The following is a 21432-nucleotide window of genomic DNA, read 5'->3' as shown; positions in this document are numbered from 1 at the left end:
TAATAGGATGACAATACGATATATCACGATATATGATATGATACTGTTAAAAGAGCAATTTTTTGTTTTCTTTTTTTTTAACCTCCTCAGACCCAGCTATGGGTTTTCTGTCCACATTTGCGGACCAGAGTTTCACAACTTTATACAAAAAAAAAAAAAGAAAGAAAAGAAAACTGTCCACCACAAAGGATATTCCATAAAAATTTTAAAAACTGCATCTGAAAAAACTGTTGCATCATGATGTTTCTAATATAGGCACTTATTTAATAAAAAACAAAAAAAGCTGGTACTTTGCTGACATTTCCTGGGTCTCAGGAGGTTAATGATTATTTCCTGGAAGAATTGAATTACACCAGAAATCTCCACAAATACTAAACACATTTTTATTTGATCCCAACAGGATCTAATGCTATATCACAACATTTTTCTAATTCTCCTATTTTCTAAAGGAACTACCATCTGCCTCTCAGACAGTAAAAGGGCTTTTAGGATGCTTCAAATAACCATTAAACAGTGTTAAATAATAATAAATAAAATATAAACAATAAAGAAAACCAAAAAAGCAAAAATGAACCTCCACAATATCTGCATTTGAGTAAATATCTAAAAATATCGATACAGTTCTTTTTAATATCGATACAGTATTGGGAAATGAAATATCACGATATATTGTTGAACTGATATTTTCTTACAGCCCTAATTATGAAAATGTTTACACCTACGAACCCCACTTGAACATAACATGAACAAATATGAACAACCTGAAAATTCTGAAGAAAAAAAGTGCATTGTTAACAATATTACACTTAAGATGATCATTTATACATGTGCATCACAACTTAAAGATTTGATAACAAGCAGAATATTGTTAAAATTCCACATATTTCTCTGAAGACATTTCAGATTGTTCATATTTGTTCAGGTTATTCGTATTTTTTGTAAAAGGATAGTCTGTAAATGTAATTTTTTTTTTTTCTAATTTTACTTTTTTTATACTAAAACAAAGAGAAAAATTTGCAGTTTTCATTATTTATAGGTTATTAGGATAATATTTTTACTCGTCTGATCCACTTTAGATTGAATTGACCTAAAATGATTTTAACATCCTTAATTATTAATATCTCCTAGTGATGTGACGTTCATGAACAAGTCGAATCTTTTGAACAGCTCTTTGAAATGAACGATGGGAACTGAGTCTTTGTAAAGAGCGTTTTTTTGTTTGTTTGTTTGCTTTTTTAAGGAGGGAGTGTCCGATTGCCTGTCAATTTAGCATCACTGGGGAGGCGTTGGGCAGGAGGAGAATGTTCGAGCAGAAAAAAAACAGTTCTTGTGCACTGCGCATGTCTCTGGGCAAAAAGTTAGCAAAAAAACAACAGTTTGAAGCGTGAGGTGAGCATACTCGAGGAGGTGGAGCTGGAAGACTGGTCGAGAACGGAGAAAAGTTTGAAAGTGAGTGAGTGACCACCTGTGAGTAATGAGCTAAAGAAAAAGGAATAGTATTTGGATACACTTTTCAGAAGGAAAAGATGAGCATGCAACTTGCAATATTTGCAAAAAATATATATCTTTCAAGTCTGGGTCAACGAATAATTTGCACCACCATTTGAAAACTCAGCACCCGACTGTACTTGTGGAACAGCTCAGGCCAAATGTCACAGTCACAGATGATACGAATTCTGTAAATGAAAGTGACAATGATTGTGCAAGTGCGTCGTCGGTTTCTTCAACTGTCGCATCAGCACCTTCTCCGTCCGGTATTGTTCAGTCGGACCGTGAAAGTATTGCTTCTGCTGCATAATATTGCATAATAAGATAATATTTACTGCCGCGCCAATTAAACACCTTTAAAATGTAATGTCAATCATCACATGTAGCCTGTTTAGTCATTAAAACACTGGTGTTTCAAAATAATGCAAAAAACATAAAAGAGCCAGTCTTTTGAACGGCTCTTTTCAGTGAACGACTCCTGATTGAACGGCTCCCTTCAAAGAGCCAAAAGTCCCATCACTAATATCTTCAGTGTAATTTTTGCATTTCACAAATTCATCCTAGGGGCCGGATTGGACCCTTTGGCGGGCCGGTTTTGGCCCCCAGGCCGCATGTTTGACACCTGTGAACCAGTGTATTTAAATGGAAATCAAGCAAGAGTGTCTCATTTAAATACAGCATGGTGTGTTTTTGTTTGGTTGAACTTGGTGACATTGACTGTTATTTAATGAAAGCCTTGGCATCGCAGGATTTTCTTCTTCCAATATATCAGTTCATCAAGTCAAAATGTGCCAAATACAGCTCTTGTGTCAGCTTTTTAAAATGCAAAACAGTCAAATAGTCTTGAATCCAAGCTGTGAGTCATCCTCTGTGCCTTCCACCTCCCAACACCTGCTCAGCCGGTGGTACCTGTGCCCACTTTGCAGCCTCTCAACATGGAATCTCAATAGAGTACCAGTGTCTTAATGACTACTGTCAGACTCTTGTGCATTTGATTGGTACCGATTCAACAAACAGAGCAATATGGTGTTTTGGCTCAAGTGATGTGGATAATGTTAGCAGAATATTTATTACTCAATGAAACAAATAGAGTGGCACAGCGGTGGAGTGGTTCTGCAATGTTGGCTCACAACAAAAAGGTCCTGGGTTGAACCTGGTTTGCATGTTCTGCCTTTATCTACAGGGGTAGAGAGAGTACCGCAATACAGTCATGGAAAAAATTATTAGACCACCCCTTGTTTTCTTCAGTTTCTTGTTCATTTAATGCCTGGTACAACTAAAGGTACATTTGTTTGCACAAATATAATGATAACAACAAAAATAGCTCATAAGAGTTTAATTTCAGAGCTGATATCTAGACATTTTCCATGTTTTCTTGATAATAACCAAAATCACTTCAGTTCTTACATCAATATCTATGGCATTGTACTGACAAAAACAGTACTTTTAGGTATTCCATGTTTTCTTTTCTGTCTGTTTTAGTCACATGATGCATACAGGAGTTAGTACTTAATTGCATAACCATTTTTTTTATGACTTTTGATGGTCTAATCATTTTTTCCCTGACTCTAGGTTGATGGGTCAAACTAAATTGCCCATAGGTGTGAATGTGAGATTGAATTCAGTTCAATTCAATTCACTTTATTTGTCCCCAGAGGGAAATTTAAAGGAGTATATTAGCAGTGTGGACACTTTTTAGGAACCCAAGAAACTGAAGAAAATGAAGTAAAAAAGAATATAATATGAAGAAGAAGAAGATTGTACAATTTAAGAAGAGGAAGATTGTACAGTTTATAAAGAAGAAGATTGTACAATTTAAAAAGAAGATTGTGCAATTTAAGAAGAAGATTGTACAATTTAAAAAGAAGATTGTACAATTTAAGAAGAAGATTGTGCAATTTAAAAAGAAGAAGATTGTGCAATTTAAAAAGAAGAAGATTGTGCAATTTAAAAAGAAGAAGATTGTACAATTTAAGAAGAAGAAGATTGTACAATTTAAAAAAAAAAAAAAAAAAAAAAAAACCTGGATAAAGACAGGCAGGATTTGACACAATGTAAACCTGAGCTGTGCATTACAGACAATTTTATATTTAAAATTGTTAATTTGCAATAATTATAATTACAATGTTAGATTTACAATTGATATGACAACAGAGGCAGGTTAAGTGTTCCAAAAAAGGTTGTTTATTTGTATGTGTCAGCCCTGCGGTGAAATGGGGATTGAAAAGTGAAAGAATGACGGAAAGACAATTACATATATACTGTTGCAGATAAAGTTGAAATTATTTTGTTTTTGGACAGATTCCTCATATTATTGCTATTTATACTCATCCGTACTCATCACTTTTGACCAGGTCCAGTGATTGCTGACTGAATCCTAGTTACATTTTATTTATCAAGAATAAGTCGCATTGTCACAATTATTTAATGAACAGAGGTCAAAATATTTTATTCTAACTTTATGGAAAATGGTGTATGTGTTTATAATCCATATACATACATAAATTGTGCATTTGCAGAAGTAGCATGCAGCAGCGCTTTAGACATTAATGAGTTATACTGATGGACGAATTACTTGTTTTTTAGTTGTTTATTATAGATGCACAGTTTTTATACTAAGTTAAAGTAACAAAGTTCACAGGTATAAAAATAGGATTGTGAAAACAGAAAAAAGCAGAGTATGATTAAAGGGATAAAAAAATAAATAAATAAACTGAAAGAAGACAACAAATACGTACACACACAAAATGCAAACAAATAGAAGAAATAACTGACCTTTCTAGCTTGATCTGTTCACTCAGGTAATTTTAAAGTCTCCGAGCTTGAAACGCAGCGTGTCTTCTTTCTACTTTGAACAGAAAATCAGACAGTTCTCATCGGAAAAAAATCAGAGTCTCTGCGCTCACTTGTGTGTAATCAAAAGGTCTGTGATGTACCATGGGTCAGAACCAGTCAAGCTTTAAAAGTAATCACTGAGATTTTAAAATAGTCAATTCTTAAAATAACAAGTAATCAGCGATGTGATGGAAAAGTCGGGGCAGAAGTGCTTTTGTTTCTCTGTAGCAGCTAAAACACGAGTAACTGCTTTTTGATGGAGCTGTATTACTGCTTGACATGTTTTAGCAGTTACAAAGAATTAATAATAAAAAAGATAGAGAAGTTTTAACAAGACATAATGGCTGCAGAGGTAAAAATTTCTGATTACAATATTTCAAATCCACTTATTTTTCTTGATAAACTTCGGTTTGTTCACAGCTGTTTTCTCGCATTTTTTAGAAATGGTTTGTAGTTGTAAACATTTCCATGATGGGATTTTTCTTTTTTCACTCTAAAGCATGGAGAAGGGTTTGGAGTTGATGTTATTTCTATATTTTTGTGTTAATATTTAGATGCTCCAACCCGCTTGTAATCATATTGGTCTGTTTGTGTCCCCTGAACTAAAATGAGTTTGACACCCCTGCTCCAAAATAGTGAATGAATTGTTCACAGAAATGCATTTATTTAAGAAAAGTCTGATATTAATGCAAGAAATTAAGAAACCTATGTTAGCTGTCTTTGAATAACACATTATTTTTTTTTTTTTTAATTGTGATTACTTTAATCAACTGTTATAAAGATGGATGTTAAATCTGTTAACCCCATAACGCCGAACGTATCATGTTTGATGCGTGAGTTTTGAAGCTCTCTACATGATCAGTGTGATATTTTTTTCTTGAAAAACCTGATGTATACAATTAGATACATGCAATACACAGATAATCCACCAGGGGGGAGGAATTCATTCACCAGAGGCCTTTCCAGTGACACTACAAGACTGTCATTAATGAGGAAGGAGGCAGAATTTTGCAGATTTTGAAAAGGAATTTCCAATTTGTTAGACATGTTTGTTTTATATTATGGTTTTGTTTGTTCAAAACTAATAATATTTGAGTATTGAGACCCGATGTATCAAATATGATACAAAATTGAAGCTCATACATGGAAATTGATATTTAAAAAATATTGTTTTGGTTGTTCAGAAGGACCAATAAAGGCTCCAGTGTCAAAGAACTGGAATTTTCTGTCAGTGATTTAATGGTTCAGGCTTTACAGGGTTAATATGCTGGTTGCTAAACCTGCATTTATTTTCTATCTTCTCAAAAGAAGCAGAATCTCTATAATATGAGGAACAATGAAGGAGTGGAGGTGTGGAAGCCACTAATGAATAGCTCCAGTGTCATAAGGTGTAATCGCTGTTCCAGTTTATTTGCATGTAGCTGTACAAACCTTCAAAACACATTTTTGAATACTCCGAGAACACACACTTCTCTCCGCTGAAATAAAACAATTTGGCAGAAAAATCAATTACTAAAACCTGCTATTTTACATCAACTGGAAATTAGTTTTGGGCCTGTGTGGGAACACATTTGCATAAGGAAACAGTTTCATGTCTATTTCTGTGTTTTGCAGCAAACGCCTGTTCAGTAAAGTAGGCGGCCATGGGTCAGATGGTAGAGTGGGTTGTCCAATAGCCGAAGGGTTGGAGGTTTGAATCCCGCTCTGTCCTAGTCAGTCCGTTGTGTCCTTGGGCAAGACACTCACAGTGTGTCACTCACACTGGTGTATGAATGTGTATGAATTAGGGATGGGAAGATTATCGATACGCCGACACACGTGTGCACGATCTGAGTGCACCGGTGCAGAAGCTGCGAGTGAATGAAAGTTTGGAATGATATCACGATGCATTGGTTATTGAATGTTTGGATCGATAAAATTCAATACAATATGTTTTTACTTGCACTTAAAAGTGTTACTGTTTATTTGGGTAAAGTTTTTCTTTCCTTTAGACCCACGTTAACATGTGCTGTGGATTCGCAGATGTGTACACTGTACGCTGACAGTCTGAGCTCCGTGGATGGACTGTGGCACAAACACCACAGATGAACACTGTAATGTGTGTGTGTGTGTGTGTGTGTGAATGTGTCAGACATAGAAGGAAGGTGATGACATGTGGTTTATGAACGTGTACTTTTTACTATATCAACTGTACTGAATACTGCCGTACATACCACAGATAATTCCTTAAACAGTGACATACATATCCAACTGTGCATCCCAGAATACCTTGTGCAGGTGTCTCTTAAAGTGACAGAACCTTTTTCTGTTTTACCTACATTACAAATACATTACATTACAAATTGATTCGGCGAGGGAGCAAGAATTTGAGTTAGAAACATGCAGAGAAACAACTTTGGAAACAAAGTCCTAACTTTTTCACCTGACTGAATGTCAGGCATGTGTTCTGAAATTGAACTGAAAACACTTTGTAAAAAGTCATGGTCTTATTTGATATGCTGTATCGAAATGCATATCGTATCAGCCTTACAACTAAGATTCCTAACCCTAGTATAAATGTTTGGTGGTGGTCAGAGGGGCCGTAGGCGCGAATTGGCAGCCACGCTTCTGTCAGTCTGCCCCAGGGCAGCTGTGGCTACATATGTAGTTTACCACCATCAGAGTGGGAATGTGTGAGTGGATGAATAATGGGTCAATAATGTAAAACACTCTGAGTGACCAAAAAAGGGCTATAGAAATCTAATCCATTATTTATTATTATTAAGGAAGATTTACAATGTGTTAATAGTAGGGATACAACAGTACTCTGGGAAAACCATGTACCATTTGCTCCGCCCTGCATGGGACAATCCGCCCTTACAAACCACGAGTTTTCAGTTTTTCAATTGATTTTGCGATGGCACTTTATATATTTTATATGCAATTAAACACATTGTCTATACAGTAACTCACTTCTTTTTTTTTTTTTTTTTGTTGTCATATTTGTTCAGCATCAAAAAGCAGCCAGACTCCCATTCTGCTGTTACGATGCTGGACAAAACAAATTTCCCCAAAAAAAAAGAAAAAAAGGTAACTCACTTTTAAGGGTTTTATATTTGGCTAAAACATACGTCATCAATAAATCTGTAATATGTGCTGCTCAAAGGCATCTGTGGTTGGATGTAAACAGAAGTGAAGCTCACTTCAAAATAAAATAAAACAAACCGGCTTTCGATCAACCGTGGTCAAATCAGATGATCATCATCATTAAATGTCCTGCAAATTATTTTCATCAGTGAATCTTCTTTTATTTTTTCACTTCTTTACCTGCTACCCTCCTGCATTTCATTTAATTCTATTCGTACTACAGGACTCTGACATGCAAACAATACTGCGATATGCTATTACAAGGAAATGCGTACAGTAGATAACCATCACGTTTTTATACCACCGTTTTCTTTCTACACAGAACAGGGATTTATTTATTTAAAAAAGCTCCCTATGGGCCTTATGTGTGCATGTGTCTGTTTTATATGACTGTATGCAAGGAGTCAAGGAAAAAGACAGGGTTCTATTGTTCAGTACAGAAAGTGTTATTTTATTCAGTACAGTGATAGAATTTGTTCTTTACGCACAAAACACATACTGAACCCGTGGCTCAAGAACCGAGGTACGGACTGAACTGGGGACTACCTGTACCGTTGCACCCTTAGTTATTAACATTGGGAATTTAGCAGCTGCCAAATTGTTCTATTTAGGATTGAATATTAGTGACTTGTATCATTCATTATGTTTATGACAGCTATCAGAGCTTGGGAGTAAAGCGCTTTGACTGTATTCAGAGTAACTTGTGACATTGGACAATAAATAGACACCACTTCAGACTCAGACTCAGTTTTATTGTCGTTCGATCAATGGGACATAACAGAATGAAATACAGTTACCTCGGTTTGTCGCATAAGAAAGATAAAGAATAACACAGAAAATAGAATATATAAATTGGTAAAAATTTCCTTAGGGGGTCAAATGAGTGGCCATTTTTGTCGAAAAAAAAAAATTCTAAGAAATGCATAAATCTGTGTTGAAATAATGCTAATCCATTTGTGCACAGACTACTGATATTATTCGACAGTGGAAGCTCTATTTTCAGAAATATTGGATTTGGAATAGCACGTGTATGTGACAACTTTTGCTGGTGGACGGACATGACATTACCCATGATGCTCTGGTCAGTACCAGTACTTTATTAGGAATAAACTTATTTACTTACTATTGCTAATTGTCCTCTTCTTCATAAATGTTAGTATTGTGGATCTAAAACAATAACAGCTGACACAAAAACACAAAATGTGGCAGTGGACGGATGTGACATGGTTGTTCCAGATCCCATCATACTGATGCTCAGCAGCCATGTCACCGTTTACACTAATGATCCCTGTGCAAAAACTAGGATCAGAATTATTTATTGTATAGTTTATCATCATACTAAAGAGGAAATTACAATATAGAATTTTTATTTCTTTATAAAAATGCTTATTATTAGAAAACTGTTGATTTAAAGAGTGACATGTGATATTCTTAATGTATGTATTGCCGCACAGGTGTCAAATGTGGCCCGGGGGCCAAAACCGGCCCGCCAAAGGTTCCGATCCGACCTGCGGGATGAATTTGCAAAGTGCAAGTTAGGGTGTCAAACTCCAAAATAATATCATAATAACCTATAAATAATGACAACACCTATTTTTTTTCTCTTTGATTTAGTGCAAAAAACATTAAATTATGAAAATGTTTACATTAACAAACTATCCTTTAACAATAAAATGTGAATAACCTGAACAAATACGAACAACTTGAAATGTCTAAAGAAAATTAAGTGCAATTTTAAGAAGATTCTGCCTGTTACTAAATGTTTTGTGTCTTTGTAGATCTGATCTGTAATGCACATGTATATAAAAAAAAATAAGTCGAGGCATAATATTGATAAAATTGTACTTAAATTTCTTAACAAATTTCATTTTTTCAGGTTATTCACATCCTTTTTGTTTGAATAGTTTGTAAATGTAAATATTGGCATAATTGAATGTTATTTTTTGCACTAAAACAATTTGGAGTTGTCATTATTTATTGGCTATCATTCTATTATTGTACTGGTTCAGCCCACTTCAGATTAATTTGGGCTGAATGTGGCCCCCGGAAAAAAATGAGTTTGACACTCCTGTACTGGTGTAGCATAAGTAGGATGGATCAGCACCATACTCCATATTGAACCTGTAAAAATAAAACATGTCATATGTAGTATATAATCTTGTAAGAAAAACTGGGGAATCTAAAAGAATAGAATATTTGTTTTTCAGGTAAATTCAGTTCAAATATAACTTGGCCATTTGTGACATGAAAATATAGCATTAACTGTGATGAAATTGGACATTTTTGAGCTGAAAACATATTTCATATGACCATCAACATGTTGAACAGAACTGAAATCCTGTACATTTGCAGAACTTGCATTTACCAACACAAAGTTCCTTTGAGGATTCACTTATATTGATTTCTTATGCACAAAGACAAAAATAAGACCTCTAAGCAAATTTTAGCCAATAAATGGTAAGCAGGCTAGACTCAAACTACTATAAAATATGCAAACAAATAAAAAATAAATTCTTAATATGTACACAATTCACAGAGTTCCACATCATACATCATACATCCATTTCCTTTTCACAACAACCTTCTATGTCACCTCCTGCCAAAACTCCAGATCTCCTCCACTTTCTCTGTGATCTCCACCTTTTAAGAAACTCAGATAAATCGTCTTTTCCTTTCTCCCGCAGACTGCCTCCACATCTCCCGTGTCACTCCTTTGCCCTCCTTGTTTTTTTTTTCTCTTCACATTTTTCCTCATTAGGATACATCTATATCTCAAATACTAGCTGGCAGGACCATCACGGTGCAAAAGTGCTCCGAAGATCACAGGGGTACGCTTAATGAAAGGTGTGTGCAGGGGCTATTTCTAAATTACACCTCCCTAGACATGCTGTCAGATGAAAGGCGAGACCATAAATCCATAGCGAGAAGAGGGGAAGTTGGCAGAGAAGATGGTAAAAGATGTAAACCCTTCTAGGACAATGGCCAATTAGATCCAGCAGAGCATTAGCGCAGAGAAGGTAAATTACTCGTAATAGCCTACAGTATGTCTTCCCTTTTTTTTTTTTTTTTTTTACTCAGATTGGCTTTTATGAATCAATTCCTATTTTTCTGGTTATCATTCAGCCTTTCCTTCTCATGCCATTAATGTTCTGCCCTCCTTTCTTCCCTCATTTCACTCCTTTATTTGATCTATTTTCCCATATCCCGGCCATATCTTGTTGCTAGCTGTTTGTAGTGTTAAATCATCCTGCAGGAGCGACAAGTTTTACTTCATTAAGTAGTGCCAGAGTATGGTGCTTCACTGGAGAGTAGGGGTAAGAGTCTGTCCTCATGGGCTCTATCAATAACCATTAAGGATCCTCTCTCATTAGACCAAACCTCATAGGCCCCTGGGGCTTGAGAAATGGGCCTTGCCATCCTACGTGATGGAGTACGTTTAGATGGCATCACCACTGTTTGGAAATGCAAATTGCAATAGTAATTTTCTCCTGTCTATGATTTCCACTAGCGATATATATACACAGCCTTATTCACATTCAACCTCTTAGCTTAATCAAGAAGAACCTCGCTCCCCTATCAGCAACCCCCAGTTTGCTCTCAGCTCCTCCTTCTGTTCAGTTTTGTTCCTTTTTTTTCATTATTTTGTCGATTTCTATTCAGTTTTTTTCATTTTTGTCATTGTTTTGCTCGATTTTTGTACGGTTTTGTTCATTTTTTTATGATTTTGTCAAATTCTGTTCAGTTTTTTCATTTTTTTCATTATTTTGTCAGTTTCTGTTCAGTTTTGTTCATTTTTTTTCATTATGATTTTGTCAAATTCTGTTCGGTTTTGCTCATTTTTGTCATTATTTTGTCGATTTCTGTTCAGGTTTGTTTATTTTTTTCATTATTTGGCGGTTTCTGTTCGGTTTTGTTCATTTATTTCATTATTTTGTCGATTTCTGTTCGGTTTTGTTCATCTTTGTCATTATTTTGTCGATTTCTGTTCGGTTTTGTTCATTTTTTTTCATTATTTGGCAATTTCTGTTCAGTTTTGTTCATTTATTTCATTATTTTGTTGATTTCTGTTTGGTTTTGTTCATTTCGATTTCTGTTCGTTTTGTTCATCTGCGGCTTGAGAAATGGGCCTTGCCATCCTACGTGACGGAGTACGTTTATAGATGGCATCACCACTGTTTGGAAATGCAAATTGCAATATTAATTTTCTCCTGTCTATGATTTCCACTAGCGCTATATATACACAGCCTTATTCGCATTCAACCTCTTAGCTTAATCAAGAAGAACCTCGCTCCCCTATCAGCAACCCCCAGTTTGCTCTCAGCTCCTCCCTTTTGCCACTCACCATCTTTTTTTCCACACACACACACCTTAAACCCATTCAGCATATCCAAGCTACTGCAGTATGATTATTCATACGGCAATGAGGCTGGATCAAGCTGGCAAAGGCTGCCTCAGCGTGATGGGAGTGTTTCCGGATGATGACTTAGGAGTCCTGCAGCTTCTGTGCCAAGAGCAGGGAATTCAAACTTAATCAGGGCAAGGACCCCTCCCTCCTCTGTCTTTCAGAGAGCTTCACAGGGCTGAGGCCAAAACAGGAATAGAACCGACAGAGACAAAAAGTCATAGTCTGGGCGGCATCATGCGTGCTCCCTTTGCTCTGTTTTCCTTCAGGCGAGTCCAGAGATTTTCACCCGTGAGCGATGGGTTCATTTTAAGGGCTATTTGAGAAACTTTTCTGTTTCACTGACACTGGAGACATTAGTAAGATTAGCTTTGTCCTTTTCAATCAGTCTTATCTAAAGTCTTATCTTGCCATCCATCCCTCTTAGACACGCACACATATACAAAAGGGACAACAGATTTCCACACACTAAACGCTGTTGTCCATCCATCACCCTGGACAATCTCAGAAAGAGGCCTCCCAGGCATGCTCACCCCTGTCCACACAGGCCATAGTCACGCCAACGGGAGGAGGCAATGATCGGTCTTGATCAATAATGCATCCACTGCATTAAAACCTATGAATAACTCATGGATGGAAAGAACCCAGCTGATAGGAGTAAGACAACCAACACACACACACACACACACACACACATACACACACATATGGCACAGTGATCTTTTACTTAGGCTGAGGAAGATGAACAAACAGCGGAAAAAAAGGACAAAGCGCGGGCTTTAACTTGTAGGGAATTTATCACCCGCCCACTGACATTTTGTTGCATGTTGAAGCTCTATTCTGTCTTTTCTCTGTGCTGCATCCTCCTTCTCTATACACCCATCCCATTCACTGCAATCCTCTCTCTCTCTCTCTCTCTCTCTCTCTCTCTCTCTTTTTCTCTCTCTCCCTCTCAAGTAATGGCCTTTTTCCTGCGGGTGGAATAAATAAGTTATTACATCCATGTGTCCTAAGGCTTAGCAAGGACCGTCTGAATATAAATAGTTCATTTTCCTCCATAGTAGAGGCCTCACTTTGTGTTATATGAATATATTTGTAATTACATTTTTTATATATACGAAGAGCCGAGTGACTGTTTTGGTCGACTGGAGATGTAAGATGAAATTGGCTTACGCAAATAATTCTTTCAATATTTTACCCCAAATGCCATCTCGGACTGGACGGGGTTGCGTGAGAGCACCGGGTGGGTGGGGGTGGGGGTGGGGGCATTGCTCAGTACCGACTGTTGTTCTATGCTGACAAAGACTGAACAGCCCATGCGATGCTGAAGACAATTTAATCACTGAGAAAAAGTGGTATAGTTGTGAAATTATCCAAGGTAACTTTGCCAAGAATTTGAACAGGAACAGCACTTTTGAATAATTAATCTTTCAGATGTATACTTAAGAGGGATGGTGTATCTATACAGCAGCTAGCCCTGTATATGTGTGAGTATACGCTCTATCCAACATCATCATTTCTTTTGGCAGTTAATAAATTAGCAGTTGATGCCAGCGTGTTTGTGTATGTGTGCATCTCAAGGCGTATAGCTACTTTGCTTGCTTAAAAAAAAAAAGCTGCTTCTTGATCAGGTATTTTGCAGGTATTCCGTTAAATATGAGCATCCTACATGTGTCATCTATACATATTTGACTCCTTGTCACGGGTAAACAAATGGACATGCTCTCCGATGGGGTTTGTAATATGTGAATATGCTCCTCGAGGAGTTGCATGAGGGGAAGGAAGCAGCTCTTTGTTCCTGCCAGCAGAAGTATGTCATACAGGAATACTCAGTGAGCAGCTCCTTATTAACAGAGATGTAGATTCTCCAAGATCGGGCTGCATATGGCATATGGGCAGGGAAATGAGGGCGGAAAAGCATGTGGAAGCAAGTGTGGGACACAGAAGCTTCCTCATCAAAAGAGCACATATGAAAATGTGAACGAGCCACTGAATATTACCAATCAGCTGTGAATAATGGGTTCGTAAATGTTCATTTGCGACCCAAATCATTTTGAATGTATGAAGGGGGAAAACTGCTCTTCCACAACATTTCTAACTGCCAACACTAATGCAGATATTGCATGATAGACAACCAAACTGTGGCCATGGTTCTGCTCATATTTTGGCCAGTACAGTGTTTGTTTCAGCCAAGGTTAGTGTGGAGGAAAAATGCTGTCTCCACATTTGGTTAATGTAGAGGAATCAATTTAGGATTTTTGTGAAATAAGTGTAACAACGACAAAAACAACAACACCAACAATAATAATAAATTTTACTTATAAGCACCTTTCAGGACACCCAAGGACACTACAGCAGAGGATAAAACAGACAATGCATAAAATACAAAGAAGTAAACAAATAGATATGAGTAATAACAAAAAAATTGACATAAAAATACAAAATGGATGGTAGAACTGGTATTGTAGCTTATTTTGGCATCGATCCAGCTGATGTTATCATATCCATGCCTGCGCTGATGTCATCATACCAATTGCCTCTAGATATGTGCCAAGTTTGAAGTAAATTGAAAAAAAAATGGATGTTTTTATAGACTTGTGAAATCTCTCCCAATATAAGTAAATAGAAAAAAAAAAAAAAGTAAAAAAAATTGGAAGTTTGACCTACTTTTCCCTAAATGTAATCACATCTATTCTGGGTCACTGGCAATCTATAAACCCAATTTGGTATGAATTCACCCAGTAGCTTTGCTGCTACAGACATGTGAAATTTCACCCATTATAAGTAAGTGGGGGGAAGAAAGATTTGAAAAATTAATTTAAAAAAATTTGGATTTTGACCTACTGTTCCCAAAATGTAATGAGATCTATTCCGGGTCACTGGCAATCAATAAAACCCAATTTGGTATGAATTCAACCAATAGTTTTGCTGCTAGAGTGTTAACAAACAAACTGAACCAAAAGCAATCCCCACTGCCTCCCCATCAGGGGACAGGGTAATGAAAATCTCTTTATATAGCTATAATGACCTGTATCTTGCATTTTTATGGCAGTGTTTCTCAAGCTGTGCGGCGGGCCCCCCAGTGGGTGTGTGACAGCTTGCCAGGGGGGATCAAGGGATCACTCCTGTGTGTTTGTTTTTTTCTTCAGGTTAGAACGTGTAGCAGGTGGAACTAATGTTTTAGCATTTGAGCACTCTGGAGTCATTTTAAGGACGTACAACAAACAAATCCACTGCCACGGTGATCTGTCACTAGACTAGACAAAGAGTTTAGGTTTGGACAATGGACAAGGATTGGACTGGAAAAGAAAAATGTGCAACGTTTGTGTTTTTGCACAGTTTGTACAGTTTGCACTTTAGTGTTCTGAGATGTGCAGTGGAAGCAGGCTCATTGACTCACTGATATTGTTCAAACGTTCATCTTTATTGTTATAGTTGTAAGATAATTGCACATTTTCTATTTTTATTTGGACAAATATTGTCTCAGGGAGCAGTCTGGTAGAGTTTATTTGTATTATTAAAGCAAAAATCTAAATTATTTTTAATTTGCACAACAAATTATTCAAGGAAAAGCAAAAATTATCATTACAATATTGATCTTTCTTTCAATAAAAGTTACAATTGCACCACTGTTACAGTGTTGTTGGGGTGGAGGGGGGCCTGGAGATTTTTTGTTCTCCAAAAGCCAACAGCAAAAGATTGAGAACCACTGCTTTATGGTAACCTTGAACCAAAACTATTGATTAAAACACATATTCTGATGAGGCATTTGAGGGTACACTGTCTGGTTTAATGTGTTTCCTAACTGAAACATATTAAAACTGAGATGTTTGATGATGTTTTTTATTTCCCATCACATTGAATATATTGAGTAATAAACATGAGCTCACATATACAATTAATTCTTATACAGTATCTATTTTTCTAATAATGTATGTTTGTTCGTGAGGTGATTCTTTCATTTAACCAGGTTGTGAAGCCATTTATAAGACATCTAATAATAGAATATAATATTTCTCAATAGGTTGATTACTTTTTGCTTCATTGGTTATTCTCAATCACATCTAAAAACCAGCATGCAAATTGTTGATCCGTTATCTGATGCAATATTTAATTTGTTTTTCTTCAAACTGCATCACGTCTGGGCATGAGAAATGTCAGTAGTATCTGTTTTAAATGAAGTCAGTCATAGTGCCACTGGAGTTATTATCCACACCCGAACCGTACGAGACATTTGTACTGAATCATTTCTTCTTTGTTGGTTCATGCTTTGACAGATGACTGTGAATTCACAAGTAGAAATGAAAATGAACTGTCCAAGGTCATAGGAAAAGGGTGTTTTTTAAGAGAAACATTTGAATGGTTAAATTAAACAAGGTCGCTCTTTGAATCTCATTGATTTAAACAGCGACTCTTACTGTGAGTGTATTTAGGGAAACATGCTGACAGGTAGTGTTTTGAAAATGGATGCGGTAGGTGTGGAGGGAAAATCCTAATAAGAAAAATGGAAGGAGGAATAAGAGAAGTTACATGAAAGAGCTGCTTCTAAAGGAGGAGCAGTGCTCTATCACCCTCACGACATTGTCCAATTAGAGCATATGATTAGTGTAGACTGTCTCCAGTGAAATTGAATCTATCAGCCAGGCTCTGATTGCTACAGGTCCCTGCAATTTAGCTATCGCTTTGTCTCTGTCACCGTAGTGCTGCTAATATAAAACCGACAGAATGGATGATTTCTACTTAAGGCGTCCCTTGATTGATGCTGATTACATTTTAGGTTTATTATATTTCCATAAAATATGTGTGTGTGGGCAGGGGGGTTGTGCTAGTGTGGTTGTGTGCAGGTGTTAAACAGAAGAGTTACGGTCTGAAGATTTACAGTCCAATATATAAAAGAAAAGTGGGAAAAAGAGGCGGGAAGAATGTTATCGGAGGAGGACATAGAGTATATCAATGAGCAACAATGGAAAACAACTTGCTCCCTATCATGGAGGGAATATATTTGGCAAAACATTGTAAGATATTTTATTACACCAGCGCAGAAATCTCTGGATACAAGATGATGCAGACTATGTGGTGAAAATAAAGCCAATCATTTTCATATATTTTAGGATTGCCCTTATATTGTGCCTTTTTTTGGCAGGCTTTGAAGAAAAGCATGAGGAAAAATTTTAAATCCAGTTTCCATTCACATTTCAATCCATATACTTGGGAAAAGAGAACAAATTCATGGGATAAGTATCTGTTCAGAATATTGTCGGTGGCCATCACTAGGAAGTGGCTAAAAAGAATACACTAAAAATGGAGGACTGGATTGAGCAAGGGTGTCAAACTCACTTTCTTCTGGGGGGCCAAATTCAGCCCAGTTTAATGTGAAGTGGGCCGGACCAGTAAAATAATAGCATGATAGCTAATAAATAATGACGACTCCAAATTGTTTTAGTGCAAAAAATTGCATTAAATGATGCCAATGTTTACATTTACAAACTATCCAAATAAAAAGGATGTGAATAACCTGAAAAAAATTAAATTTGTAAAGAAATTTTATCAATATTATGCCTCGACTTATATATACATATGCATTATGGATCAGATCTACAAAGACACAAAACATTTAGTAACAGGCAGAATATTGTTAAAATCGCACTTAATTTACTTAAGACATTTCAGGTTGTTCATATTTGTTCAGGTTATTCACATTTTATTGTTAAAGGATAGTTTAATTTAAACATTTCCATAATTTAGTATTTTTTGCACTAAATCAAAGAGAAAAAATTGATGTTGTAATTATTTATAGGTTATTATGACATTATTTTTGAGTTTCATGCCCTAACTTGCACTTTGCAAATTCATCCCGATGGATTGAAACCTTTGGCGGGCAGGTTTTGGCCCCCAGGCCGCATGTTTGACACCTGTGGGATAGAGGTTATAGGTGACGTATATAGGATGGAGAAGTTGACTTTCTCTGTCAAATTTGATTCAGACAAAATTCACCAATTATTGGAAAAACTGGGTTGATTCTGTAACACTATTAAGAGCTGGTTTTACTTGATAAGAGTAACATGCATATAGACCCATGTAAACCCTTTGATTCATGCTACACACTTTAAATATTCGGTGTTAAACTTATACAGGGGAAAAAGGTTTCTGGAAAGAGGGAATGGAATGGGGAAAAATACATATTTCCCATTAAATCTATTTTAGGTTAGGCAAGGCAAGTTTATTTGTATCGCACATTTCAGCAACAAGGCAGTTCAAGGTGTTTCACACAGGACACTGAAATACGACAGGGAAAAAGAAACACATTTAAAACATCATAAAAGAAACATGTAAAAGCTGATTAAAAACAGCAAGTAAGAAAACAACACATAAAACCCAAAAATATAAAAACACACACATATTAAAGTAAGAGTTGCAGAGCAGAGTTTTGAAGGAGAATATAAAATGTAAAAAGTCAAAATCCTTTTAGTCAAAGGCAGCAGTGAACAGGTGAGTCTGGAACCTGGACTTAAAAGAACTCAGACTCTCAGCAGACCTGATATTTTCTGGTAGTTTGTTCCAGATATACAGAGCATAGAAACTGAACGCTGATTCTCCATGTTTAGTTCTGACTTTTGGAACACAGAGCAGACCTGCACCAGAAGTGTACTGTGTATACTTTTACTATTTCTGTCATTGCTTTCCTGTATGAGTATGTTTTTTCTTTTTTGTTTGTTTTTCTTTACATATATAGAAGTTACAGGGGTTGGACAAAATAATGGAAACACCTTCACCTCAAGATGATAATGCCCCAATCTATACAGCTAGAATTGTTAAAGAATGGCATGAGGAACATTCTAATGAAGTTGGGCATCTCGTATGGCCGGCACAGTCCCCAGACCTCAACATTATTGAGCATTTATGGTCAGTTTTAGAGATTCAAGTAAGACGTCGATTTCCACCGCCATCGTCTCTAAAAGAGTTGGAGGGTATTCTAACTGAAGAATGGCTTAAAATTCCTTTGGAAACAATTCACAAGTTGTATGAATCAATACCTCGGAGAATTGAGGCTGTAATTGCCGCAAAAGGCGGACCTACACCATATTAAATTATATTTTGTTGATTTTTTAAGGTGTTTCCATTATTTTGTCCAACCCCTGTATATACATGATGTAAAATGCTGATAAGATAATGCTGCCTGAAAAAAATAATAAAAAGATAACTAGAAAAGCACTCGGAGAGCGCAGACCTCCCCCCGCCCCATCACCACCAAAATGTAATCACTTATTTTCTTGTGCCAGTATCAACATTTCCTGAAAATTTCATCAAAATCCTTCCATAACTTTTTGAGTTATCTTGCTAACAGACAAACAAACTAGAAGCACTCGGAGAGGGCAGACCTCCGCCAAGGCAGATCAGTGCCCCCCCCCCCCCCCATGTCTGTCTGTCTGTCTGTCTGTATGCAAGATAACTCAAAAAGTTGTGGACAGATTTGGATGAAAATTTCAGGAAATGTTGATACTGTCACAAGGAACAAATGATTAAATTTGGGTGATGATCGGGAGTGGGAGTGGGGGTTGAGGGAGGGGCACTGATCTGCCTTGGCGGAGGTCGGCGCTCTCTTTTCTAGAAAAGCACTCGTAGAGCGCAGACCTCTGCCAAGGCAGATTAGTGCTCCCCCACCCCCACCCCCGATCACCACTAAAATTTAATCATTAGTTCCTTGTGCCAGTATCAACATTTCCTGAAATTTTCATCCAAATCCATCCATAACTTTGAGTTATCTTGCACACACACACACAGACAAACCAATGCCAACAAAAACATAACCTCCTTGGCAGAGGTAATTACAAAAAAAAAAAAGAAAAAAGACTTAGTCGCCTGATTTCTTTTCGTTTCTGCTGTTTTTTCCTCTAGGATTCCAGAGCCCAGGGCAGACCCGCTGGACTTCGAAGACAATGATTCCGGACCATCCATGGACCACGCCCCCTGATTCCCCCCAGACCCAGACTCTGTCCGTCTCCACCTGTCCTTCAACCTGTCATCAGCTGTGTTGAGCTGACAGGCCAGCCCTCCCTGTCTTTCCCCCCACCCCCACCCCCTCCCTTACTGGTGTCTGCTGGCAGTGAACTGACCTTGAAAAAGGCTGCTGTGACAAATATGGATGGCCACGTCTTTACTCTTCTCAAACTTTTTAATTCCTCCCTGGCTACTAACTTTCTTTAATTGAAGCACGCAAGTTATGTGCAATCAATTACCATCAGACTCAATTTCCACAGCCAGTCAGATCCTTGGCTTACTGGTGAGCCTGGCTGACTCAGAGAGGAGCCTGGATAAGCAGCCGAGCAGAGCATCTGTGGAGCCCAACAGATGTCAGAAATGGGAAATTCTGCGACGCTGTGTGCTTCACTCTTCATTTATTCCCAATATAATTTTTGTTCTGTTGTTCTGACACACATCTTGGACACTCTCAGACATTGAAATAGAACATTTGTCAGATGCCACAATGCCTTATGTCATCCTGAGATTATATTACAGAGGTGTTCTCTGTATTATATTTTTATTGTCGAAAGGAAAGCATTTCTAGTCTCTGTTTTATAATATTGTCTCTTTTGCTTTACATCATCGTGTTGCCTTCGCTTCCATTTTTCTTTTCTTCGACCTCGGTATCGGCTCTATACGCTCATTCTTTATGCTCGTAGATTTGTGTGTACTTCCTCGAGCTTGTCAGATGTATTATCAGAAGCAGGGACATTTTGACACCCATTGATTGGTGAATGTTGCTGAGTCTTTGTTAGGTGAAAATCGAACTGTAATTTGACTGTGCAAAATAGCACTCCCGCAGTATCAGCTTTCTATGTACTGTAATGTAAAGGCTCATTACTCCTGGCCAATCTGCAGCGTATGACAGATTACAGTCAGGATAAATGAATGCACTTTCTACCTTGACCCACTCAGCCACAGCTTTCATTCAGGATGGCCTGCTGCGTGCCTGTCTATATCAGCAGTTGTTTTTAATATGATTGATTCTGTTGCCTTAAATTTGAAAGTGAAAACATTGTCAGTCCATAATATGTGCACTGTAAGACCGGATCAATTGAGTTTACTTAAAAAATTTGAGGAAACCGGTTGCCTTAAAAAATGTGATGAGTAATGAAAACTTGAGTGTATTAAACTGAAATGCTTGATTTGAATGGAATTGCTATTTTAAGTACAACACACTAAATGCTAAGTTAATTTAACCCTTTCATGCATGAATTATGAGGACCTTAGTCACAATTTTTTTTTTTCCTGAGTGTTTTTATTTCTCTTTAGGCACAAAAAAAAACAAAAAAACAATGAGGTTGAAATTTTTTAATGAACCTATTTTTCATGGAGTTACAAAAATGTCCACTCAGCTGGACACCATGTGTTTTAATTTTTGAAGCAAAAAAGCATATATTTAAAACCCATCATCAGAAAGTGATATAGTGTGAGAAAACTATGAAATTAAAGCATTTTTCATGCAGCTAATCTGATGTTTTCTCACATTTTAATGTAGTCTAATACTAGTTATTACTCACTTCATGGAAATAATATGCAAAAAAAAAAAAAAAACATGA

At 36.8% G+C, this 21432-nt stretch overlaps 1 protein-coding gene across 1 annotated transcript in view; it reads left to right on the top strand.

Moving 5' to 3' along the window:
• The window catches only part of trim44 (tripartite motif containing 44), an 88688-nt gene extending 67655 nt beyond the window's left edge, over window positions 1-21033 (top strand). Inside the window, 1 exon segment of the mRNA XM_030136561.1 lies at window positions 19748-21033. Within this exon segment, the coding sequence (XP_029992421.1) occupies window positions 19748-19823 (76 nt within the window). The 3' untranslated portion in view covers window positions 19824-21033.
• The last annotated feature ends 399 nt before the right edge of the window (window positions 21034-21432 follow it).

The sequence above is a fragment of the Sphaeramia orbicularis genome, chromosome 6 (genome assembly GCF_902148855.1).
Source record: "Sphaeramia orbicularis chromosome 6, fSphaOr1.1, whole genome shotgun sequence".
Lineage (NCBI taxonomy): Eukaryota > Metazoa > Chordata > Actinopteri > Kurtiformes > Apogonidae > Sphaeramia > Sphaeramia orbicularis.
Note: the sequence above shows the minus strand (reverse complement) of the source record. Positions and strands in the feature narration are given on the sequence as shown.